Source organism: Hemiscyllium ocellatum, chromosome 3, assembly GCF_020745735.1.
Source record: "Hemiscyllium ocellatum isolate sHemOce1 chromosome 3, sHemOce1.pat.X.cur, whole genome shotgun sequence".
Taxonomy (NCBI): domain Eukaryota; kingdom Metazoa; phylum Chordata; class Chondrichthyes; order Orectolobiformes; family Hemiscylliidae; genus Hemiscyllium; species Hemiscyllium ocellatum.
Genome location: NC_083403.1, coordinates 116,345,552 through 116,372,279, shown reverse-complemented (window position 1 = coordinate 116,372,279; position 26,728 = coordinate 116,345,552). Strand labels below are relative to the sequence as shown.

Here is a 26,728-nt window from a genome sequence, read left to right as displayed (position 1 = left end):
CATATTAATCAATCAATACTTGCATCCTCATTCTAAGTGATTTAAGATTTAACTGCAATGTGTTTTTTCAATATATCACATCAGTTTTATGACAATTTGACCTTTTATTATAAATTCTATGTCGTATGGTCCTGCTCCACTAGTTACCTGACAAAGGAGCAGCATTCCATAAACCTGTTGGACCTGGTGTTGAGATATTGAACGAAAGTTAAAATAGGTAACACTCTGAGGCACGAGTAGAGCTTTCTCAAACTTAGATTTTCTCTCAAGCTTTTCTATTTCTAAAGGTGTCACTTTTCACCACATACCATTGATTCTGCTTTAACGCACATTCCCTTAACGCAAATTGGCTGTAATGCGACTGAAGAATCTAGACCATTATGTGTAGAACGCAAACTTTCTTTACCAGTATTTGCTATAACGTGATTCTGGTCTTATTGGTTTAACTGATTTGTAATTTTCTTCGAATGAGGGATCGTACAGGGACTAAACTATCGCGTTATATTAGAACAAACTGTATATTTTGGGTTTTGGCTGAAAATGTGTTGCTGGTTAAAGCACAGCAGGTCAGGCAGCATCCAAGGAACAGGAAATTCGACGTTTCGGGCCAGAGCCCTTCATCAGGAATGAGGAGAGGGTGCCAGGCAGGCTAAGATAAAAGGTAGGGAGGAGGGACTTGGGGGAGGGGTGATGGAGATGTGATAGGTGGAAGGAGGTCAAGGTGAGGGTGATAGGCCGGAGTGGAGTGGGGACGGAGAGGTCAGGAAGAGGATTGCAGGTTAGGAGGGCGGTGCTGAGTTCAAGGGAATCGACTGAGACAAGGTGGGGGGAGGGGAAATGAGGAAACTGAAGAAATCTGAGTTCATCCCTTGTGGTTGGAGGGTTCCCAGACGGAAGATGGGGCGCTCTTCCTCCAACCGTTGTGTTGTTATGTTCTGGCGATGGAGGAGTCCAAGGACCTGCATGTCTTCAGTGGAGTGGGAGGGAGAGTTAAAGTGTTGAGCCACGGGGTGGTTGGGTTGGTTGGTCCAGGCGTCCCAGAGGTGTTCTGCAAGTAGGCGGCCCGTCTCCCCAATATAGAGGAGGCCACATCGGGTGCAGCGGATGCAATAGATGGTGTGTGTGGAGGTGCAGGTGAATTTGTGGCGGATATGGAAGGATCCCCTTAGGGCCTTGGAGAGAAGTAAGGGAGGAGGTATGGGCGCAAGTTTTGCATTTCCTGCAGTTGCAGGGGAAGGTGCCGGGAGTGGAGGTTGGGTTGGTGGGGGGTGTGGACCTGATGAGGGAGTCACGAAGGGAGTGGTCTTTGCGGAATGCTGATAGGGTTTTTGGGTTTTTCCTTGCTTGAGAAGGGAGTTCTCGAATGTTACATTATGTAATAGTTTTCTACTAAGCAACTTGTACGTCATAGCTTGGATATGCTTCCCTTCTGTGTCATTTTGGGATCTTGATCAGATAAATCAATGGGCTGAGAAGTGGCAGATAAGAATGTTTTTTGGAATACTGTGTGCAATAAAACTTGAAAGGGTTCAGAAAAGATTTACAAGAATGTTGCCAAAGTTGGAGTGTTTGAGCGAGAGGGAGTGGCTGAATAGGCTGGTGCTATTTTCCCTGGAGTGTCAGAGGTTGAGAGGGGACCTTATGGAGGTTTGTAAAATCACGAGGGGCATGGAAAGGGTAAACAGGCAAGATCTTTTCCCTGTGTTGGGGAGTCCGGAACTAGAGGGCATAGGTAAAGGGTGAGAGGGGAACGATTTAAAAGGGTTGCCAGAGGAAGTGATGGAAGCTGATATGATTACATCATTTAAAAGGCAACTGGATGGGTACAAGAATAGGAAGGGTTTACAGGGTTACGGGCCAAGTGCTGGCAAATGGGACTAGATTAATTTAGGATATCTGGTCAACAAGAACGAGTTGGAACAAAGAGTCTGTTTCCATGCTGTACATCTCTAAGACTCTATTTACTTACTGATTCTATGTTTTTCCTTCAAATTTCCAATCTTAAGACAAATCTTGAGTTTGGGATGCGTAAATAAAAATACAGGAAATTATTGGCAAGCGATGTCCTTACTTGTTAGGAATATAAATTTGCATAATTAATCCAGGTTGCTTCTTGCCTCTACTTTGATGAATTTTAATTCAAATTTCCTCTGAATACATTAGATTGTTTACACTTAACATTTTTGTGCTTGTCCTTTAGACGTTCTCTACAATGTGGTAAACTGAAGACATTCTGCAGGGAAGTTGCACCAGTGCTAGAAACACGATTTCTTCAGTATTTGAGGGCAACGCTGATGAAAAAAAATTCTCCAAATTTGTAAAATGCGCAATGGGTAATGTTAGCAGTTAAGATATTTACATATCTATAAAAAATTAACTTGGATTTTGAAGCTCACTGTTGACCTTGAATATTGTCACACACAAAGATCTAGCGATCGTCAAGGTGGAAATTTTACCTTTTCTAGTGGCAATTCAAATCTGTCACAAAATCCAAGAGAAACTACTTGTATGCAGCAAAAGTGATTACATCTGATAGGCAAGCAAATTGAAATGCTCATACTCAGCAAATCGAGAAATTAAAATAAATTAAAATCCTACGACTTCAATTTAAACTTCCGCTTAGAAAAATAAATGTATGACTGCATTAAGATAGAAGCTGAAATGACGATTCACAAGGAAGGAAAACAAAACTTTTAAAAATGCAAAATTTATCGTTGTAGAGAATAACATCCTAGTAAGGTCAGAGTAATTCTAAATTTGTTAGACCATTAGAAATGTAGCTATACTAATTCAACAAGGTGTATCCTTTTCAATTTTTATCATTCTAACACTGTTAGTCTTACTGCAAGTTCACAGCAGGAACTCAGAGAAATGCACCAAGTGGAGGAATTCAGATTCACTGACAATGCAGTTGGTGGTTGGTGGTATTTTGCACGTCCAGACTTGGCAAGTTGCTGTCAGTTTCGACGAGGGAATGATAGTGAATGCTCGCAGTTCCAGAGAAACATCCAGATGATGATGCTGCTATATGCTCTGACAGCAGGTTTTCTTTACTTTCCCTCTTTTTTTTAGAAAAACCCTGCTACTTCCCATCTTAGCTTTGCAAGTTTTTCTCAGTCCAGGAGATAGTTACACCATAACAAAAAAAAAGAGCTGTTGGCAAGGAGCATTTGAGCAGCAAACTATAAATCCTGTCACTAAACTGTTGAGATGTGAAGTCATACTTTAAACAATAGCTTGCATTATAACAAAAAGGAGTAGCTTCAATTTTGAGACAGCGTTACCAAAATAAGAAAAACTGATTGGTCTGAAGTACACAAGTAAAAGATTTCAGTGGATTTTCAGCAGAGCTTGATCATGATTGCAAAGAAGCTCATAGCTCTACTCTTAATGATCATAAAAAAGTAATATTTAATTGATTCAAATTTACTTCTTTTATTGCATTCCACCTGGGTCCCCCATCAATAAAACATATCTTCATTGAATCATAGAATCCCTGTAGTGTGGAAACAGGTTCTTTAGCCCAATAAGTCCATACCAACCCTCCCAGAGTAGGAGAAAGTGAGGACTGCAGATGCTGGAGTACCAGAGTTGAAAAATGTGCTGCTGGAAAAACACAGCAGGCCAGGCAGCATCCGAGGAGCAGGAGAATCGACGTTTCGGGAAGAAGCCCTTCTTCAGGAATGAGGTTGGCGTGCCAAGCGGGCTGAGACAAAAGGTAGGGGGGAGGAAATTTGAAGGAGGGGCGATAGGAATATGATAGGTGGAAGGAGATGAGGGGGAGGGTGATAGGCCAGAGATGGGGTGGGGCGCGGAGAGGTCGGGAAGAAGATTGCAGGTCAAGAGGGCGGTGCTGAATCCGAGGGTTGGGACTGAGATAAGGTGGGAGGAGGGGAAATGAGGAAGCTGGAGAAATCTGCATTCATCCCGTGTGGTTGGAGGATACCTAGGCGGAAGTTGAGGCGCTCTTCCTCCAGGCGTCGTGGGGACAGGGTCTGGCCATGGAGGAGGCCAAGGGCCTGCACGTCATTGGCGGAGTAGGAGGGGGAGCTAAAGTGTTCAGCCACGGGGTTGTTGGGTTGGTTGGTGCGGGTGTCCCAGAGGTGTTCCCTGGAACATTCCGCAAGTATTCCGGAGGTTGGTGGGGTGGAAGGTGAGGACCAGTGGTGTTCTGTCCTGGTGGCAATTGGAGGGGGCGGGGTTCAAGGGCGGAGGTGCGGTAAGTGGAGGAGATGCAGTGGAGAGTGTCTCAGACTCATCCCTCCCCTTCCTAAACACTTCTATTTCTATCTCGGGCAACCGACTCAACACAGACACTTACTACAAACCGACCCACAGCTACCTAGATTACATCTCCTCCCACCCTACCCCTGTAAAAATGCCACCCATATTCCCAATTCCTCCGCCTCAGTCACATCTGCTCCCACGAGGACCAATTCCACTACCGAACAACTCAAATGACCTCCTTCTTCAAAGACTGCAATTTCCCCTCCGATGTGATCGACGATGCTCTCTCCACCACATCTCCTCCACTTCCCGCAGCTCCACCCTTGAATCCCGCCCCTCCAATCGCCACCAGCGCAGAATCCCACTGGTCCTCACCTTCCACCCCACCAACCTCCGGATATATCGTATCATCCTCCGTCTTTTCCGCCATCTCCAGACAGACCCACCACCAGGGATATATTTCCCTCTCCACCCCTATCAGTATTCAGGAGTGACCACTCCCTCTGCGACTCCGTCAGGTCCACACCCCCCACCAACCCAATCTCCACTCCCAGCACCTTCCCCTGCAACCGCAAGAAGTGCAAAACTTGCACCAAACCTCCTTCCAAGGCCCTAATGGACCCTTCTATATCCGTTGCAAATTCGCCTGCACCTCCACACACATCATTTACTGTATCCGCTTCACCTGATGTGGTCTCCTCTACATTGGGGAGACAGGCCGCCTACTTGCGGAACGTTTCAGAAAACACCTCTGGGACACCCGCACCAACCAACCCAACTGCCCCGTGGCTGAACACTTTAGCACCCCCTCCCACTCCGCCAATGATATGCCGGTCCTTGGCCTCCTCCATCGCCAGACCCTGGCTACACGACACCTGGAGGAAGAGCACCTCATCTTCCACCTAGGAACCCTCCAACCACACAGGATGAATGCAGATTTCTCCAGCTTCCTCATTTCCCCTCCCCCTACCTTATCTCAGTCCCAACCCTTGGATACAGCACCGCCCTCTTGACCTGCAATCTTCTTCCCGACCTCTCCGCCCCCACCCCCTTCCACCTATTGTATTCTCAGCGCCCCTCCTCCAAATTCCCTCCCCCCTCTAACTTTTATCTCAGCCCACTTGGCACACCAGCCTCATTCCTGAAGAAGGGCGTATGCCCGAAACATTGATTCTCCTGCTCCTTGGATACTGCCTGGCCTGCTTTGTTTTTCCAGCACCACATTTTTCAACTCCCAAAAAGAGTATCCCACCCAGGTCCATTCCCCTATTATTCTACATTTACCCCTGACTAATGCCTGAACACAATGGGCAAGTTAGCATGGTCAATTCACCTAAAATGCATATCTTTGGACTACGGAAGGAAACCAGAGCACCCGGAAGAAATGCACGCAGACACAGGGAGAACGTGCAAACTCCACAGACAGTTGCCGGAGGCTGGAATTGAACCCAGGTCTCTGGCACTATGAGGCAGCAGTGCTAACCACCAAGCCACCACGCTGCCCTTGTTCAAAAAGGTGTCACTGGATTGACACAGTCAAGTTGAACTACCTGTTCAGATCCACATTACCTTTTAAGAAACAAAGAGACATTGAAAACAGCATTCTACAACAGACTCTCAAAGACCTGGCAATGCGTTGTCCCAATGGGGCAGATGACAAAGAAGCAGATGTGTGTAATGAAATAATGGAATCTCATAAGTCAATACATGCTGTCCAGACCAATGCCTCTTCAATATTTTCAGTTTGGCAAACAGTCAGCAACAATGAGAAACTCTTTATCTCAAGTGATTATTGATCCTTATTGAAATGTAATTTAAGCTGCTGCAAAAGAATAATGCTTTTTCTGGACAAACTGACAACAGGTCCTGACGGAGACTTTCTTCAGACAGAAAATTTAAAATAAATTGAAAAATCGGTAACACATCAAGTTTTATTTTCTCTTTGTAGAAATCAATTCATTCATTGTTCGATATTATAGCTGGCAAAAGTTAAAAGCATTTTGCTTCCTGTCATATTCTTTTAGGCGCCCAGTTCATAACCTTGCAGCACGACAACTGTGGTCTGGATGCACACTACCAAATACAGCAAAAACTCTTCCTTACAACTTAACTAACATTCCATTCTTTCCATGCTGCTACAGAATTACAGCACCCATGCTGAGAAAGGACTTGAACTTTCAATCGTTCTAAACTAGACTAATATAATATTGCTCATCCTTTCAGGTGATGACCACCATTTTCATCACCTGGAGTATTAAGTAAGGTTCCAACAAATAAGTAGGCGATTGTCAAAGCTAATCTGTAGACAAAAGACTCTAGAATTGAATTTTGGACAGATTACTAGTTTGGCTTTCTCTCCCTTGGTGTTTTCTATCTGTTAAGTGCTTACTTTCAAATGAGGCTGTACAATGATCCTGGACGAGCTTCTCTCAAAGTCCTTAAAACTCCCAAGGGAAGCCTCGAGACTCTACTCATAGCCCCTCCTTTAATCACCATGAGAGTGTCAGGAGTGCTGGCTGCATGGCCTGTGTTGCGATCAGACCCAGATGTGGCTTCCCAATAGTTAGTGTACCAGATGGGATACACAAAACTGTCGAGGTCCCAGGTTAAGAAGGATGTATTGGCTCCCCTTCTTTAATCATCCATTTCACTCAACTGGTTTTAACAAGGGTAATTTAGAAAGGTTCTCTTTCCTTGTGGATACATTTCATCCAGACCAAACTGGACTTGTGTTAAAAGGAATGAATTTAGCTCAATTTTTTTGAATGAACACAAAATATTTATTCATTACTACGAGTGAGAGGAAACACTGATGCAACACATGCACCCAGGGAACAAAATATTGTAGATGCCGAGCTGACAGAAAAACAAAGAATTGGGGAAAATTAGCATGTCTGACAGTATCTATGGAGGAAGAAACAATGTTAATGCTTCAAGTCCGACAGTCATGTATGTGAATGAGTCTCTGATTTGTTTGTGTAGAGCAAATGATGTAATTTTACTGCCGTTATTGGGTTTCACCAATTGGGTACTTTCTGCTTTTATAGGCCAATGGAAGTTTCTTTGATTTTCTTTTTTTAAATCTCAGTAAGAGGGGGTGCTCTTTTACCTGCAATATGGAGAAACTAGAGGATATTTCATTGACTGTGACATTCACAACACAAAAACACTTGAATGTGGGTTGGTACACACATTCAGTACCACTAGTCCTCTCTAGTAGAGATGAAATTGACTTAACCTCTGACCTTCTGTATTCCTGATGGGCAAACCAGACAACTCAGCGACAGCTGGCTTCCTGCCTAGAGGTAAGAGTTGGACAGCCCCCTTATTATGTTTTGTAACTTTCTCCCCCTTTGATTTTTCCCTGGCAACTTACAAGTGACATTCTATTTGCTTCGTCCAAGACTTTCAGACAGTGACACTAGTCTAACTCACTTTCAATATGGTGTTTGCTTTTGGTGTGCCAGCTCAGGTAAGCACCTCAGTATCTGGCATTTTGACCTGTCACCTGATTTTGAAAAGCATGTGAAGGCAGCTTAAGTCAAATGGTTGCACTCCTTGGTATGGTGTTGTCGAGCACAGTCCAAATCTCACATACATGCATCAGGGTGGCCAGGACAGATCTTCAGACTTACTTTGTATCCAGACTGATGTATAAAGCATGCAAAAGGCTACACATGCAAAAGTAATGGACTGCTTGAGTGAGTGTGTGCAGCTGAAATAAATGCTCACATTGTGGACAAGTTCTGGTTACAAACTTTGGGTTGAGGTAGGACTTTGCTGGAGCAGCCTAATACATTACTTAAGTCTTCTTTGTGTCGAATATATGGTCAAAGCCAACATTTGCATGAGTATAACAGTGCATGCACACTTCTGAACAGGCAGCCCATACAGAGCGATGGGCAAACAGTAAGCTCCTTTTATTCCTAATGAAGGGCTTTTGCCCGAAACGTCGATTTCGCTGCTCCTTGGATGCTGCCTGAACTGCTGTGCTCTTCCAGTACCACTAATCCAGAAACAGTAAGTTATGTCTGTCGATACCCTGTTTATCGACTGCAGTCATCTCAGATCGATTGTTGCAGCTTATCCATGCAATATCTGATTTGAAAGCCAGGATCACTGTGAGAAGACTGGAAGGCCTGGTTGAAAAGAATGCTGGAAATATTGAACTCTATTTGTGACTGTGAACATGTGAGGAGACATACCATCATCCAGAAGAAATGTAAGCATGACGTCTTGTAACTGTTTGTCGTGATGAATTCCTCAGGGCAGGTAAAGTTCTCCATTTTCTTCCAAAGGGCCTCATGACTGAATGAATCAGAGGCCTTGATCAGGAAAACCTACATTACGTACAGGTTTATGTTCTGTCCTTGGCATTTCTGCAAGTTGAGTGACTGCAATCAGTGTATCTGGTTTTATGGTCGAGCTTAGCTGAGATATTAAATTAAGTGTTTCAAAACAATTCTGGCAAAGATTTTTATCAGTGAAGTTTCCTTGTTTTGGAGATGCCAGTGTTGGACTGGGGTGTACAAAATTAAAAATCACACGACACCAGGCTATAGTCCAACAGGTTTAATTGGAAGCACTAGCTTTCGGAGTGCTGCTCCTTCATCAGGTGGTTGCCTGGGAGCAGCTTTGACCTTCAGTGTCGGGCAGACTACATCTGGGACAGCATCAACCTCTGGGAGATTTGTCACTAGTCAGAAGTTTGATTGTGTTTGGCATTTCTAACAGTGTGCAATCATTATTAAGAGGAGCAATTTGTGGCAGCTTGTAATCTGCTTCTTCAATGATAGATGACGACAAATTAAGTGCAAAGAAAGTACTCTGAGTAAAAAGTGAGGTCTGCAGATGCTGGAGATCAGAGCTGAAAATATGTTGCTGGTTAAAGCGCAGCAGGTCAGGCAGCATCCAAGGAACAGGAAATTCGACGTTTCGGGCATAAGCCCTTCATCCTGATGAAGGGCTTATGCCTGAAATGTCAAATTTCCTGTTCCTTGGATGCTGCCTGACCTGCTGCGCTTTAACAAGAAAGTACTCTGCCCAACTTTCTAGAATTTTTGCTTTTTCTGTTAGCAGTGTCGACCCATCAGCACTGATAAAATGGGATAAACCAGCATAACAGATCTTTAGACAAATTTCAGATAATCATATAATATTTTCCAAGCTTTATGATCTGCATAAAATTGAAGTTTATCTATGTTTTGATTTAGCCTTATGTCTTGCATCTTTGGATAGTCCTGCAGACCTTTTGTTATGCATAGTGCTTGGATTATGATGATTCAGCACTGAAATAAATCCTGCAGAGGCAGTGTTGTTCCTTTGGTAATTTCTTGATTACATCACTGTTTCAATTAAAACAATCTTGAAGCTTATCAGAAATAGCATCAACAACCTCTGGAGTGATGGACTACATTCCATGCCAGAAACTCACCCAGTCACTACTGATGCAATCCAGTTATTAACTTTGCAGCATAAAGACAAATGTTTGAAAGAGATGCCTTCATGACTGCCTGTTTTACTCTTGACTTTCAAGGCTTTCATGCTCTGGATACTTGAAGGGTTGGATCTTGATGTTTAGTTTTGAAATGGTAAGAGCAGTCGATGCCACACACACATCTTGCCTGTGCCTCTGCCTGTTGATGACTGTCAATTCCATGTCATTATATAGAATGGAGAGTGCATCCAATACATCTTGCTATGATTAGGCAGATGGAAAACTGTGTTGGTGATTAAGTGCTTATGCCAAGGGCACATCTTCAGTGAGAGATCAGTGCTGTTTCAACTGTCAACCCTTGTTTACCAATGACTCCTTTTCATGCCTGGGCATGCACATGTAATGTGCAGCATCATCAAGAGCCTTTAAACATTCTTCTGTTATGCGCTGTTTATAGTGAGCTTTGGTTATAAGGACTTGTTGTTCTTTCACTATTCATTCAAATGTATACAAAATCCAGTTTTTGAAATGTCCACAACAAATAAATCAGAACTCATATACTTCCAGAATCAATATCAACACACTATATGCCTCAACATGGTCTGAATTGTAATGTAATACTCTCTGCTTAATGCATTTAAACCTAATAATTCCAGGAACATTTTTTTATTATTGCAATGAATTAACTCAACTGAGAACAGACAATTGAAATTTTAAAATGCTGCTTTATCGAATTCATTATATTCACTCAGTCAAATAACCACACAACATATTTTGCACTTAGTTTTCATTGAGTTTCTACCAAATTAATTAAATTTAACAAAACATTATTCTTTAAACAATGATGCCATACATTCTCAAAAGTGACTAAGTAGGGAATATATATTGTCACTAAATTTCACTATGAGAGAAGAATTAATTTTATGCTCATTACTCAACAATGTGATTGTTGCAGATTCATTTTCTTTTCCACTCAAATAAAAACAAGGGTTTCTAATAAAAATCATAAAGCTTCTTCCAGAGGCTCACTGAAGATGTATCTAGTATGATGACAAAACATCTGAAAATGAACCTTCTAGCTCAGCAAGCAAACCTACATCCAAAAATCATAAATCAATATGTTCACACCTTAATATAGTACTTGGTTTCCAAATGCCATTTGTTTCTTCTCCTGGTGATATTAAACCTCGAGGAGAAGTGCATTCGTTTAAAAATAACTGCAGTTTTGGTCCAGAATTTGCAGGTTTATCTCCTAGCATACTCTGATTTACACATTTTCCCTTATCCATCAACTCCAAAAAATTCTGAAGTTGCTGGAGATGAGAGCTGATAACAGCACAGTGAAGGAAATGGGTCATCAATGACTTGTGAGATGACCTTAACCAATGAGATCCAAAGATTCAGGTAAAAAATTGAACTGGGAAAGAAAGAGTATACTAAATTGTTTCATATTTCTACCACATGTGAAATGGAGAGATAAATGAAGAGAAAAAAACAGAAATAAAACATTCAACCACAATTCACAGTTAGAACAGAATTGCATTTATTAAATGGTTTACTTTCTGGGTCAGAGAGACTGCATGTTGATGGAAGCACATAACAGCAGCTCTTGCCTTGCAGGAGAATAATTTTTGCCATAGTGGTCAACTACATGCTAAGCATCATCTGTTGTGGCTCAGGAGCTCCACATTGGTACAAGAATCTCTGCTACATTAACTATGAAGACAGTAGACCAAGAAGCTGCACAATTTTCTAGTGTGTTTAATCTGGGGCCTCTTCTCAGCCACCTTTTGTTTTTTGATCATCTCTTCCAAAGCTCATCCAAACAGTCATCTGTACAGGTTATGGCTGTAAGGAACAATATTCACCATCTTAACATCTTGTAGAGGTATATAACAGAAGGTTTGAACCAGTAGCCAGTTCACAGTACTGAAGGTCTTTGAGTAGATGACCATCATGCATCTGATGAACATGCCTGAGCCTGTGTAGACATTTTTCATTTAGCAAAGTTTGTAGTTATTTTAAGTCAACCTGCTTGGACATGCTGTGACATGTCTCTGGGCAGATGGATCATCTGGCTCAGGGGTACAGGATCCACTCTCACATTAACTTGGGTAGTTGACATTACCACTCAACCACCATGTGCCTGATGGAATTTGCACATTAACCTCTTTCTACAATAAATATTTTACACTTGCACAACAGACAATTTGTGCAGTAATTGTACTTGGCAATTAATGTGCATATTCAATAGTTCTGTGAAATTCACAGGAAAGCTGACAAGATCCTGCACTTTTCATGAAGCTATCAGCAGAGCTTTCGAAATCCTACAGTAAGCAGTGGAGAATTAACAATCTGCTAGCTGTCCTTTCCTCAAACTGCTCAAAATCAAAATGCAACTTCTAAGCTTGCAGTAACTTCAGCAGTAAAATCTGAGTTGCTACTTTTCTTCCTCTTTTGCCCCTCCCATGATTGATTGCATTAATTAAATTTGTTGTGCACAGGACATTAAAAAAGGAACAAATCTTAAGGGAACCATCAAAATAGTCATTTGGTATTATAGAACAGCATAGTACAGGTAAAGACCCTCTGGCTCACCATATCCATATCAACTATGATGTTATTTTAAATTAATCACATCTGCCTGCTTTTGGTCTGTACCTCTCGATTCCCTACGTTCTCATGTGTCTGTTTAAATACCTCGTAAATGTTGCTATCGTATCTGCTTCTACCACCTTCCCTGACGTTGCGCTCCAGACATTTACTACCCTATGTGTAAAAAAACTTGCTTCACACATCTCCTTTAAACTGAGGATTTTCATATTGTAGGCAGGAGTAGGCTTGCTTTTCATACAATGAAAATTCAACAGGAAGACAATATGTAGAATATGCAAGTGTTATTTGGTCAGACTGCTTTACTTACTCAGTTCACAAATAGTGAAATGCACTGGATTTTACAAATGTATTTATGCTTTTTCTACTAATATTGGTTTACAAATCTGAAGTAATGTAATAGTCAAAAAATCTAATTGGAAAGCATGTAATGAAGACCTATTAAAATAGAAACATACCATTGTAATTATGATTTTGTTTTTAAAAAAAAAGTCTTCTTCTGCTACAAGAGCACAGCAATATTTCAAAAGGTAAGTAATGAAAGATTCTTTGCACTAATTGGTGAACAAGAAGTGCTTGAGAAGTAATGGCCCAGATTTGGCTGGATGTCTCAGATTGTCATTCAGACTTTTGCTCTCACTCTTCAGCTTGAAGGATTTTGTCCTGCAAGTTGTTGAAAGTGTGAGCTGATATTGACACATTTGGGACTTCAATGCACGACTGACAGTCTGTCAGCTTAAAGAATGAGATTTAAGGATTGAGGAAGAAATAGAGAATTACATTGGGCACTTCTGAGTGACATCAGGTACAGAAAGAGCAACTTAAAATTTTAAATGTACAATTTTAAGAATATCACATTTTACTTCAATTAGGAATAAGGTTTCAGGGTTTTAAACTGTTCTCTTTCTGAGTCCTATAAGTTGCATGATATGACAGGAAAATAAATTTCATCACACCAACACTGGAGTGTATTGGACAGTGAAGTACGTTACCTCAGATTACAATGGGATCGTGATCAGATGGGTCAATGGGCTGAGGAGTGGCAGATGGATTCTGGATCAGTGGTACTGGAAGAGCACAGCAGTTCAGGCTGCATCCAAAGTGCAGCGAAATCGATGTTTCGGGCAAAAACCCTTCATCAGGAATAAAGGCAGTGAGCCTGAAGCTTGGAGAGATAAGCTAGAGGAGGGTGGGGGTGGGGAGAAAGTAGCATAGAGTACAATGGGTGAGTGGGGGAGGGGATGAAGGTGATAGGTCAGGGAGGAGAGGTGGAGTGGCTAGGCTGTCCCCATGACTTGTCCGACCTGCCTAGCTCCTTTTCCACCTATCCACTGCACTCTCTCCTCCCTGACCTATCACCTTCATCCCCTCCCCCACTCACCCATTGTACTCTATGCTACTTTCTCCCCACCCCCACCCTCCTCTAACTTATCACTCCACACTTCAGGCTCACTGCCTTTATTCCTGATGAAGGGCTTTTGCCCGAAACGTCGATTTTGCTGCACTTTGGATGCAGCCTAAACTGTTGTGCTCTTCCAGCACCACTGATCCAGAATCTGGTTTCCAGCATCTGCAGTCATTGTTTTTACCTCGAGTGGCAGATGGAGTTTAATTCAGATAAATGCGAGGTGCTGCATTTTGGGAAAGCAAATCTTAGCAGGACTTATACACTTAATGGTAAGGTCCGAGGGAGTGTTGCTCAATAAAGAGACCTTGGAGTGCAGATTCATAGGTCCTTGAAAGTGGAGTCGCAGGTAGATAGGATAGTCAAGGCGGCGCTTGGTATGCTTTCCTTTATTGGTCAGAGTATTGAGTAAAAGAATTGGGAGGTCACATTGTGGCTGTACAGGGTATTGGTTAGGCCACTGTTGGAATGTTGCGTGCAATTCTGGTCTCCCTCCTGTCACAAAATTGTGAAACTTAAAAGGGTTCAGAAAAGATTTACAAGAATGCTGCCAAGATTGAAGGGTTTGAGGTATAAAAAAAAGGCTGAATAGGCTGGGGCTATTTTCCTGGAGCATCGGAAGCTGAGGGGTGACCTTATGGAGGTTTACAAAATCATGAGGGGCATGGATAGGATAAATAGACAAAATGTTTTCCCTGAAGTGGGGGAGTCCAGAACTAGAGGGCATAGGTTTATGGTGAGAGGGGAAAGATATAAGAGAGACCAAAGGGGTAACTTTTTCCACACAGAGGGTGGTACGTGTATGGAATGAGTTGCCAGAGGAATGGTGAAGGCTGGTACAATTGCAACATTTAAAAGGCATGTGGATGGGTATATGAATAGGAAGCGTTTGGAGGGACATGGGCTGGGTGCTGGCAGGTGGGACTAGATTGGGTTGGGATAACTGGATGGCATGGACGGGTTGGACTGAAGGGTCTGTTTATGTGCTGTACATCTCTACGACTATATTAAAAAGGACACTATACTGTTCAGCGCTGGCTCTAATTACCTACAGGAGGAACATATTTGAGTGCGTGCCTTTCAATCACAGGTTCCCTTCCTCTCACTTTGATGTTCCTCAACAGATAGGAGCTATGATTAAGCATGGAGAAGAGCTATGAAGAAGCATGTCTGCAACTGGAAGGAACAACAAAGAAATAACAGCAAGGATAGCCATGAGAAGGGCCATATTTAGTAAAAGAAATTGCAAACCAGAAAGCTGAATAAACACAAAAAGCAGATTGAAAGAATGGAACAGACACAGATTCCAGGCGCAGCACATTTTACGATTTCACAGATTTGTGAAGAAATTAGAGAGAGATTTCAAGGGATTAAAAAAAGGGAGATGGAAGGGGAGAATATGAAAATCCATTTCAGACCTTTCTAAAAACAAAGGGAAGTAAATTAAATACAAATGTTGGAAATTATTGCAAGTTGGAATCAACTGAAGGAACTTTCAGGCAATTTGGATGACTGACAAGAGAGAGATATGAAAAAAACTATGTACCAAGGACCTGCCCTCCAATAAAGTGCATATGACGATGAAATGATTTCACAACTTTTACTTGTTAAAAAATCTTTACTTTTTAAGTTTAGAAACTGTCTTCCAGGACCTTGCTTCAAGATTTACAAACAATTCAAATACCACTAACTAAACAAAGCTAGAAAAGGAAATTCTGAATTTTTTCCACTGGCTCTTTCCTCTATTCTATCAATCAATTCTCTGGTGAGTAAAACCTAGAGAGATTTTGAATACAAAATCAGGTGGGCAAAATCCAGCTTTCTGTATTGTTTTAAAATGTTGAGGTGTAGAACAAGTTGGGATTCTAGTTGATCCAAAAGAGCTAACCTTCCAGGCTTTGAGATTGCTCGACTGAAAGTTACTGGAGGATGGCAAGTTGTTTTCTTGCAGGGAGGGGTAGGGCAGATGATGAAAACTATTTTAATTACTGTTGAATGTTTGGCCATCTGCCCAGTGCAAAATTTCTCATTGCTTCAATATTCTTTAACGAAGGTGTGGAGCAAGTTTGTAAATCGTGGCTTTAAGTAAATCTTGATTTAGAGCAACTCTACCTTCAAAGGAAACCCTGAAAATCAAGTTGTAGCTCTTTAAAAGAAACCTCTACCACAGAAGCAAAATACTGTGAATGCCATAAGTTTTATACAAAACATTTTAGATGGTGCCAAACTGTAGCTTATTTCCAGAATTTTCTAATTGTATTATTGCCTTGACCAAATCTCTGCTGGCTTACACTTACTGACCCATACTTTCAAGTTCCAATCAACAAATCCCAGATTATTTATTCCAAGTTTCCTCACTGGTGGCATAAAACAGATTGGATTGTTGTCAGGTTAATTTTTTGCACTTTTTCAATCATGATAACTATATTTGAAGAGATTTTAACATAAGAAAATCCATTTCAGACCTTTCTAAAAACAAAGAGAAGAAAATTAAGTATAATATTGGAAATTATTGCAAGTTGGAATCAACCATGTTTTTCAGCTATTAACAAGCCTGCCTTCATCAGGATTTAGCAAAATTGACCATCTCACTCCACATCAGAGCTAAATTGTTGTATTTTAATCACTGTTCTCTGGAAACATATTTCAAACAATTTCACATTCATTCAATGGCATAGTAGCTCCAAGGCAAATGTCATCCACAAATCAAGATAATTACTAAAATGGCAAGTTAATGACAAATATCATTTAAGAACAAAATGTATAATTTAAAGCTGAAGCGATGGATAAGGTTGCAACATTAATGGTTAGCTTGATTACACAATAAAGGGTACATCAGATTTCAACAAATTGAATAGTGAATAAAGATATGCAATATTGGCAATGTCGCACTGTAGTCAATCAAAATAGCTAGCCAAACAGATCAGCAGAAGGGGCACAAGAATCAATTTCAAAGGAGTTGAAGCTAACTTTAGAAGTCACCAATGGGACCAGACCATGTCATGTTGTGTAATAATTAAAAGATTGGTGGCATTGGAAGGCATTGCCAATAGAAACAAGATGAATAAATGTTCTGGAACTATTTCAAAACTATTGGATAAACTGCCAATTTGACAAGAAGAGTAAGAAAGCAAGTTTCCAGAGGACAGGCATAAAACTTACATAAACAATTCCTGTACAAATACAGAAATGAAAATAAAATTGAAGTATGCGCGTTCATTTTGGACTTTGAGGTAAAGCATTATCAACATGCAGTTTAGTGTTCATGATTCAAAGCTTCACATAAACAGGTGAAGAAAAATTGGCACATTCGCCAAATGATGGATCAAGACCTTTCAATACCTGAGGAGCAGATTCTACCTTATGCATCATGAGCATAGTAAATTTGGTCTTAAAAAGTGCTGGAAAGCAGCCCACTAAAATAATATCAGGGACGTGGTATGAAAGCAACAGCACTATGTCCTAATGTTAACCTAAGCTGTAGGAAATTGATAGTAAATACACAGGCTAGACCTTACATCTTTAAATATTTGTTCATAGAATATGATGAGTGCCTATAAGTAAAATTACATCCAGTGGAATTGATTTTCAGTATTACAAGATTTCATGCTCCTTCAAATTCGTATTAGGAAGCAGCTCAAAATAAATAATTTTCAAACAGGGAGCAATTGTAAGCACTTAAAAGTTAGTATCCAAATCCTGCACAAAGGTCAGCACTAAGATTTTCAGCTGAAATTTTAATTCGTTCACATTTAATACTCTACAAATGCCGATCCTAAGAATTCACTGTGAAGCTGCCTTATCACACAAAAAGAGCCTGAGATTGTGGATTTCCATAGGGTTTGGAATTATCAAGTGAATTGAAAATATCTTCACACTAGTAAGGAGATTTTTTTTCAAAATGTTGGCAACTGTATTAGATTTTCAGGCAAATTATGAGAAGCATCTCCAATCAATGTGAACATAACAAATAACAAGATTTAAGGTGACAGTCATTAATTCAGCTAATTTAAGGGAATTGTCAAAATTAATATAACAACCTCAAACTATTTTGAGATGAAAAAGCTCCTGCATGAACGGTAAATTTAAACGAAGAGTCTCACTCTTTTACCTCGTAGGGGAGTTGTCAATTTTACAAAGACCTGTATGGACCCATCCCTTCACACAAGTCTCTCAGCTTCCAACATCCTTTGGATAAATCAATTTTCTACAAACCTCAAAGCACCAGCCAATGTGAAACCCTTTTTCCATCATAATCTATGTCTGACTCTCAATGTTACATAGCCCTCTATAGCCACATACAAGTCTTTAGCATTTTGCCTGCAGCCCACTCCTAACGTTCAGGAAGGTCTCTGAAACCAATAATATAAAAACAAAATGATAACTGGAGTTGGCAGTTAAATTTACTTTCTCCTCTGGAAGGAGGAAATAAAAGTATCTAATGAAATGGTAATTTCAGATACCAAATGTAGCATGTTGTTTAACATTTATAGTGGTCATCTGCTTAATATCTGAAAAACAAATTGTAGCCAAACTAAATTGCTGGAAGTTGAGGCTAAGTCAATAAATGTGCACATGCAAGCATATTTGTGATGTCAATGGTTGTCATATTTAATTGAAACTTAGAGTCTATAAATGCTATAGTTTCTTGCTCCCATGATTGTGGATGAGATTTCTGCCAACATATTCACCCAGAGTCCCTGATTCATTTGAGTGAATTAATGATGACCATGTAAATCTTATTTGATCACGTTTACAGTGTGGAGAGCTGATGATTGCAATAGGGCTAACTAGACATGAATTTCTTTTTATGATTGATTCATTCAACTTCAGAGTCATGCAGTTTGTCAAAATTCAAAGTTCACAACTCTACAACTAGCTGCTATGCAAAGAAAAATCAGCAGGTTACACACTAGGATTCCAGATAAGTTTGAGGAAAATGTTAACTCTTAAATGGAAATAATCAATCCATCATATTACAGACATGGCAAAACTAGATTCTGGGAGGTTCACCTTTTCCCACTTCAACCTAATTAGCTCCTTGGAGAAAACGGCAAAAAAGGTATTGCTGAAAAAAAATTGTTACTTTATATCTTACTTGCTTTCCAAAATAAAAACAGAAAATGCTGGAAATATTCAACAGTATCTATGGAGAGGGAAACAGAATTGATATTTCAGGTCTGTGAATTCTCATCAGAATACATGCCACAGATCTGCAAAGTGAACTGTTTCTCTTTGCATAGATGCTGCTAGGCCTGCTGAGTATTTCCAATATTTTCTGTTCTTATTTCAGGTTTCCAGTCAGATCCAGATTATTTTGCTTTTTATAGGCACTTTTACCATATATGGCTGACATTCTCTCACTGTAAATGCTGTTCTCGATAGTTTGAAGATCTGTATACTTAATAGAGAAACTATTCACAACATTGACACAGCTGTTACAGAAATAACCGGACTATGTTAAAAGGAATGTTTGGGATATAATCACTTAGCACACTGGAAAGACAACATAAATAAACAAAATGTGGGCTTTAACTTCACACTTACTTGCTAAATTATTCATCTCTGCTGATCCCCATTGGGCCTGGAAGTCATTTTGTTTATTGCTACTGCATATAGTATTAGATCAACTTTGTGTGACTTGCTAAATGAGCAGAGATAATTCAATGCATCCAACTCTCAGTCTTGCTGTGTGACTTGTAACATCCAAATCGCTTACCACTTATGACATTACAAGTCCAGCCCAGCCTGAACACACACACAAATTCACACTGGCATTATGTTATTATTCTTGGCTCATACTGTTAACTCATGCTATGCACATCAATGTGATAACTGTAGGCAACTTCATAAGTAATACACTTCAACAAAAAGTTGTTTGAATAAAGAAACTGAGCAAATACTATAAATGGAGCACAAATATAAATATTTTGATATCATTTGCCACACCTCCATGGTAAAGTAAAAGAGCTAGAAGTATTCAAATCAATACAATTCATTAGGACACAGATCAATACATTCAGACATTTCCAGATGATCAATATTTGCATCTATTTGTACTGTCAATGTTTTTTCATTTATAGTTATGAATGATGAGAAAAATATTGAGAGTTTAATTGTTCTGCAAATACCACAGCAAAACTAGGTGAGAAATGATTTTCTGAAGAGAAAGGGTAATGACAAAAGGACACAAATTCAACAAAACATTATGATTCCCTGTGATAGTTCACAAAGATGCAAGACTTATCAAGGCATGGGGCACATTTTATGAAGGAGGGAGGGTGAGAGAGGGTGGGAGGAGGTGTGTAGTGTAGTGGAGTCACTTGTAGTGTGACATAAACCCAAGGTCCCAGCTGAGGCCATTCCCATGAGTACCGAACTTGGCTATCAGCTTCTGCTTGGCCACTCTGTGTTGTTGCACATCCCAAAGTCCGCCTTGAAGGATGGTCACCTGAAGATCCAAGGTCAAATGTCTCTGACTGCTGAAGTGTTCCCCAACTGGAAGGGAACACCCCTGGCTGGCGATTGTTACCTGGTGTCCATTTATCAGTTGGGTTGTTGTGTCTGCCTAGTGTCACCAATGTACCATACCTCAGGGCATCCTTGCCTGCAAGAGCAGGCACCTCAGTACCTCACTCTACTGCAAATCCATGGATAACCTCATGATGCTGCACTTCTCTAGCTTCCACCCTAAACATATCAATACAGCCATCCCCTACGGACAAGCCCTACACATACACAGGATCGGTTCAGATAAGGACAAACACCTGAAGGTGCTCAAGGATGCCCTCATAAGAACAGGGTACAATGCTTGACTCATCTATCGCCAGTTCTGACGTGCCACAGCAATAAACGGTAATATCCTCCTGAGGAGACAAACACAGGATGCAACCAATAGGGTACCCTTCATTGTCCAGTACTTCCCAGGAGTGGAGAAGCTCTGCCATGTTTTTTGCAGCCTGCAACACATTATCGATGAGGATGAGCACCTCGCCAAAACCTTCCCTACACCTCCACTTCTTGCCTTTAAACACCCACCAAACCTTAAACAGACTTTGGAAATAGAATCAGTCTGACTCAAGATTGGGATACAGACAGACTCTAACCTCACACCTTTAATGCACTGTCTGAGCTGAGATGTCAACTTTACTTATAAAACCTTAAGTCATCTCAAGAATGTGACTTAAAAGTAGTTCTGAGATTTACAGAATAATGAACTGAAACATGCAATCCGTTCTAAAAGATCAAAGACTTAACAGCAATCTAGGTTTGTTCAATATATCATTTTAATTGCGAGACACTATAATCTTCTGCTTCAAATTCTGAGTCTTATGGTCCTTCTCCACAACTACCTGCTGAAGGAGCAGTGCTCTGAAAGCTAGTGCTTCCAAATAAACCTGTTGGACTATATCCTAGCCTGCTCCACATCATGTATTTGTTGTGATAGTAAAGTGAGCAAGAGGAAAACTAGCCAGTTTTACCCCTCATGACTCTTATCAACTGACATTTGCCAGAGATACATATGTAATCTACGAGCAAGACGTAAGGTTTGTAAAGTTTGTAAAGTTACGAGTATGTACGAGTAGCCGACTGAAATTCACTGATCAGATTCATAAAGACTGGCCACGTGGGTGAAGCCCTAGAGAATCCTGTGGAAATACACTCCAGCGAGAAACCAATGGATCAGGAGGAAAGGTTCAACAGCAAAAAAAACTAGGTATAAAAGATAAAAGTCTCTGAGAGACAGCAATGTGGTATTGAGCAAGCCTCATTATTACATTGTACCATATGACCTACTCAACTTCACATGTGGAAGAACAGACATTATAAAATTATATACATGCAAAATACAGACTTAATGGACACAAAACAGTTAAGAGCAACATTAAATACAAAAGTGAATTCATCACAATTACAAAGTTAACTATTCTCTGAGGAAAAAGTAAAACAAGAAGTTGCTTCGCCTACATGAATATCTCGGACAAAATAAATTCTTCTGGGACACAATGCATCACATCTTACATGTCTGATCAATGCCCATATGATTATATTCATTACTCCTGACAATTTTACAGCAAATGAGCAGAAAACAACAAACTGAGTAAGAAAAGACATCCAAACAAAAAAAGTCTTAATAATGAGGAATTATTCTTCAGTATTGTTGAAGTTATATTTTATGCAATGGACATAATATGTTTTTCCTGCAACTTAAGAAAGCAGCAACAATTTGGATTATAAATCAAGCCTAACATTGGAAAGACCACCATTGCGCTTCTAGTTGCATTGGATGTCAACATGTGTCACTGAGCCACAAAGATATTCAAAAAAGGGACCAAAACAGGTGAATCTAAAGAGGAACTTCAAGGAGAGAATTAAATAAACTGGAAGCAAATTCCAGAACTCAAATTTCCTTGGTAGAGGAAGGCATGGTTAGAGTGAGAGAGGTGGATAATAAAGAGCCCAGAATTCGATGGAGAAACAGACGGCTGATGCTTGAAGAAGAATTTGTGTGAACGAGAGCAAAGGTAATCAAGTTTTAGATGGGTTAATGTTTATACAGGGTGGATTATTGACTGGGAAAGTACAGGAATAGTTGAGACGAGAAAAGTATGAGTCAAAAAGTGTGGCGCTGGAAAAGGTAGGTGGGAAGACAATAGGTGGATGCAGGTAAGAGCTAATTGTGGTAGATCGATGGAAAGGGTGGAGTGAATAGGTGAGAAGAAAGGTGGACAGGTCAAGATAGTGGTTCGATTAGAAGGGTGGCTCTGGGATTCGGGGTGGGGGAGGGGGAATAGAGGGAGATTTGGAAACTGGTGAAGTCGATGTTGATGCCGTGTCATTGGAGGATCAGAGGTGGAAGATGAGACATTCTTCCTCCAGTTTGGTTTGGCAGTGGAGGTGGCCCAGGACTTGCATGCCCTTGGGGGAGTTGAAGTGGTTGGTCACAGGGCGGTGGGGTTGTTTGGCGCATGCATCCCAGAGATGTTCCCTGACCTACTCTGCAAGTTGCCATCCTGTCTGCCCGACGTAAAGGAGACCACATTGAGAGCAATGGATGCAGGAGATGAGGTAGGTGAATGTGCAGGAAAGCCTTCATCAGATTTGAAATGATCCTTTAAGGCCTTGGACGGAAGTGAACGGGAGGTGTCGGCAGAGGTTTTACACCTCATGCAGTGGCAAAGGAAGGTGCCGGTGTCGAGGGTGTGAACTAAATGAGGGAGTTGCGGAGGAAATGCTCTCCTTGGAACACAGAGGGACCCGACTGTAGACGGCAGAAGTGGCAGAGGATAGTGCGCTGCATCTGGAAATTCGTGGTGTGGAAGGTGAGGAATGGGGGGGGGGGGGGGGGGGTCTTTCCTTGTTGTGGTCAGACAGGTGGAGTTAGAGGGCAGAGGTGCAGAAGTTGGAGATGATGTGTTGGAGGTCATTGTTGATCATATGGAACAGGAAATTGTGGTCCTTGAAATTGGAGGCCATCCGGGGTGAGTCAGTTACCGGCAACAGAGACATCCAGAAAGAGGAGGGAGGTGTCGGGATGGTCCATGTGAACTTGAGGTCAGGGTGCAAGGTGTTGAAGTTAATGAACTGTTCAACCTCCTCGTGGGAGCACAAGGTGGCAACAATACAATCGTCAATATAGCTGAGGAAAAGGATGGAGGAGTGTCTCAGCAGCAAATGGGATATTTCAGATGCAAAAGTAGGCAGCATTGATGTTATCCCTGAATTGGAATGATGAACTAATTTGGAAACAATAACTCTAATATAGGGTTGAGAAAGTTCATTCAAACAGATAAGGTTGTCAACAGTCTCCTTCGGCATCAATGTGAATCAGTGATGCTAACAGAATACATATTCAACTCAGACACAGAACTTCTAGCAGAACCAAAGGCAATAATTTTGATCCTTTAATCGTTTGTTCGAGAAAATTTCTGCCCACCTAACAGGGAATGTTGGAAAAACACAGTGAAAAATCACAAGCCGAAAAGGGATTGAAAGAGATGATATTAAAGTCAAGTGTAGTGTTGCCATCTGCTAAATATTTAAAGTGACTTCCTGACTCTTCTGCAAATAAATAGTCTGTCATTTTACAAGCATAACCAAAACCTCCTCCACATTACAAGAAAATAAGAGTTCTGAAATTCAAAGTTCATTTTTTTAAAACATCCAAATGATCAGAATACAATTAATTTCTGCCGCAAATGAGCAGATTATGAAAAGCTAAGGCAAGCAAATATATACTATTTGCTTCTGAAATAATTAATGCAAGACCATTTTTCTTTGGTACATAAATTACTTGTGTTCTAAGATAATTTCTGGAATATGACAGATAATTATGCATAACTTGTGAACTCACAAATGAACCTCATCTGAGAATTCAATACTTAGGATTTTCGTTATTTTGCCATCCATAACTCAATAAATATGATAGCTGCAGTGAAAGTGTCAACTGTACCTTCAGAAAAGTAGCCTTTCTGATAGGTGTTTACTTTTCGGATTGGAACAGTGTGGAATGCTGCACAGTGAAAAATGGAACAGGGTGTTTGCCTTGACACAACATAGCTATTCTTTAATACAGCACATAGGTTACATTCCTCCATGCTACTGACAGCATGGACTGTTGGCAGCAAACTCACAGGTAAGTAGTCCGCACATCTGCACTAAAATTGGAATGAGATCAAAACCCAACTCAAATTTCATAATTCAAAATGAAAGATCTTTTTGTAAGCCCTTTAAATTCCAGGGATATGTCTACACTATGGCACTGACTGAAGACAAAAAGGTGCCATGTTTGCTGTGATAGACCGCAGTAATCTGGACTAGTTGAACTCAGAATGACTTTTGATACCTGACAGCTATCCAAGTGAGGGTGTGCGGATGTCAGCAGAGGCCGGCATGTTTGCCTAATACCTGACATTATCTTACCCTCCCAAAGCTCACTCTGGGAAGATTTCATTGACTACTGTCAAACTATAATTCAGCAGAAATGTGAAATTATTCGAAAAGAATACGTGAGGGTGTCCAGTTGATCTTGAACAACTCGATTATACATCCTTGCGTTGTGTTAAATGTCAGACTGCAGACTTGTTACTACAAACGTTTGCAGGCTGGCAATGGGAAGAGGGGGTGGCTGAGGAAGGTGAGGGAGGGAAGTATTGGGAGTATTTAGGAAAGCTAGAGTTGCAACTGGGGCTGGAGCAGGTGGGTCACCTCCCATCCATGTCAGTCTGTGGGTAAAAAGCTCTCTCACCTCCACCCCGGTGTAGCTCTCGAAGAAGAAGAGGACGACACTCTGGTAGATGGTGTAGAGCCGGTCGTCCATGATGTGGTAGAGGCGGGCGGGCAGCAGCATGGAGAGGAGGCGCCAGGCCGCCCAGGTGAGGAGGTAAACCGGGGCCGTGCCCATCATCACCGCGGCCGGCAGCCAGTAGCGGAGCGAGTGAGTGTGGACAACCAGGGACAGCAGCATCGTGGCCGAGGAGGGGGAGGAGAAGGTGGGAGCCGGGGGGAGGAGGACAGTGGAGAGGAGGCCAGGCTCGGGGGTGGGAGTAAAAGGTGGGCAGAATCCTTCCTGGGCAACGGCAGCGATCTCACGGCCTCACGCTTCCACCATGTTGAGAGAGAGCGAGAGAGCGAACGGCGCCTCCTTCCTGCCTCCACCCCCCAACATCGCGCCCGCTCATTGGCGCTGGCGCCCCCTCCCCTAGCAACGGGGGAGGCGGGGTCTGGAGTCAGTCCCTGGAGAAAGAATCAGTGCAAGGTATCCATGTGGCTCAGAAATCAATCCCTTTTCACAGGCTTCATCAAGAACTACACACTTCTGCTTTTCAATCTTGTTGCTGCTGTCAGTGATCTCAGCACTCGCTCACTCCTGCCTGGACCCGATTTAGAGTTTAACAGGTCAAAATGAGTTCCATTCAAACTCCTGGTGCTGGTCAACAAAAAAAAGAGAGAAACATTTGTAAGGGATACACAGCAGTAAATCCTGAGGAGAGTGTAAAGGCAGCAGGAGTATACTTAAGAAGGAAATCAGGAGGACAAAAAGGGGGCGTGAGATAGCTTTGGCAAATAGGGTTAAGGAAAATCAAAGGGATTTTTATAATACATGAACGACAAAAGGGTAACTAGGGAGAGAATAGATCAACAACACTGCCTATGTGTGGAACTGCAGGGGATGTGGGAGAGACTAAATGAGTATTTTGCATCAGTGTTCCATGTGGAGAAGGACATGGAAGATATGGAATGTGACATCTTGAAAAATGTACATTTACAGAGGAGGGGGTTCTGAATGTGTTCAACTGCATAAAGGTGGATAAATTCCCAGGACCCGATCAGGTATACCATAGAAGCTAGGGAAGTGATTGCTGAATTCCTTGCTGAGATGCTTGTTTCATTGATTGACACAGGTGAATCGTCAGAAGACCGGAGGTTGGCTAATGATTTGCCGCTATTTAAGAAAAGTGGGAAGGAAAATCCAGGGAACTGTAGACCGGTGAGCCTGACATCAGTAGTCGGCAAGTTGTTGGAAAGAATCCGGAGGGACAGAATTGACATGTATTTGGAAAGGCAAGAACTGATTAGGGATAGTCAACATGGCTTTGTGCATGGGAAATGATATCTCATGAACTTGATTAAGTTTTTTGAAGATGTAACGAAGAGGATTGATGAGGGAAGAGCAGTAGACTTGATCTATATTGACTTCAGTAAGGCATTCAACAAGGTTCTTCATGGAAGGCGGGTTAGCAAGATTAAATCTCATGCAATACAGGGACAACTAGCCTTCTGGATACAGAACTGGCTTGAAGCTAGAAGACAGAGGATGGTAGTGGAGCGTTGCTTTTCAGACTGAGGCCTGTGACCAATGGTGTGCCACAAGGATCAATGTTGGGTCCACTGCTTTTCCTCATTTAACTAAATGATTTGGATGTGAACATAGGAGGTATAGTTCATAAGTTTGCAGATCACACCAAAGTTGGAGGTGTAGTGGACAGCGAAGAAGGTTACCTCAGAGTATAAAGGGATCTTGAACAGATGGGCTAATGGGCCGA

At 41.4% G+C, this 26,728-nt stretch overlaps 1 protein-coding gene across 1 annotated transcript in view; it reads right to left on the bottom strand.

The window, feature by feature from the left end:
- The window catches only part of agpat5 (1-acylglycerol-3-phosphate O-acyltransferase 5 (lysophosphatidic acid acyltransferase, epsilon)), a 101,013-nt gene extending 75,655 nt beyond the window's left edge, over positions 1-25,358 (bottom strand). Inside the window, exon 1 of the mRNA XM_060821601.1 lies at positions 24,931-25,358. Within this exon, the coding sequence (XP_060677584.1) occupies positions 24,931-25,149 (219 nt within the window). The 5' untranslated portion in view covers positions 25,150-25,358. The remainder of the gene's footprint in view (positions 1-24,930) is intronic.
- Positions 25,359-26,728: the final 1,370 nt, after the last annotated feature.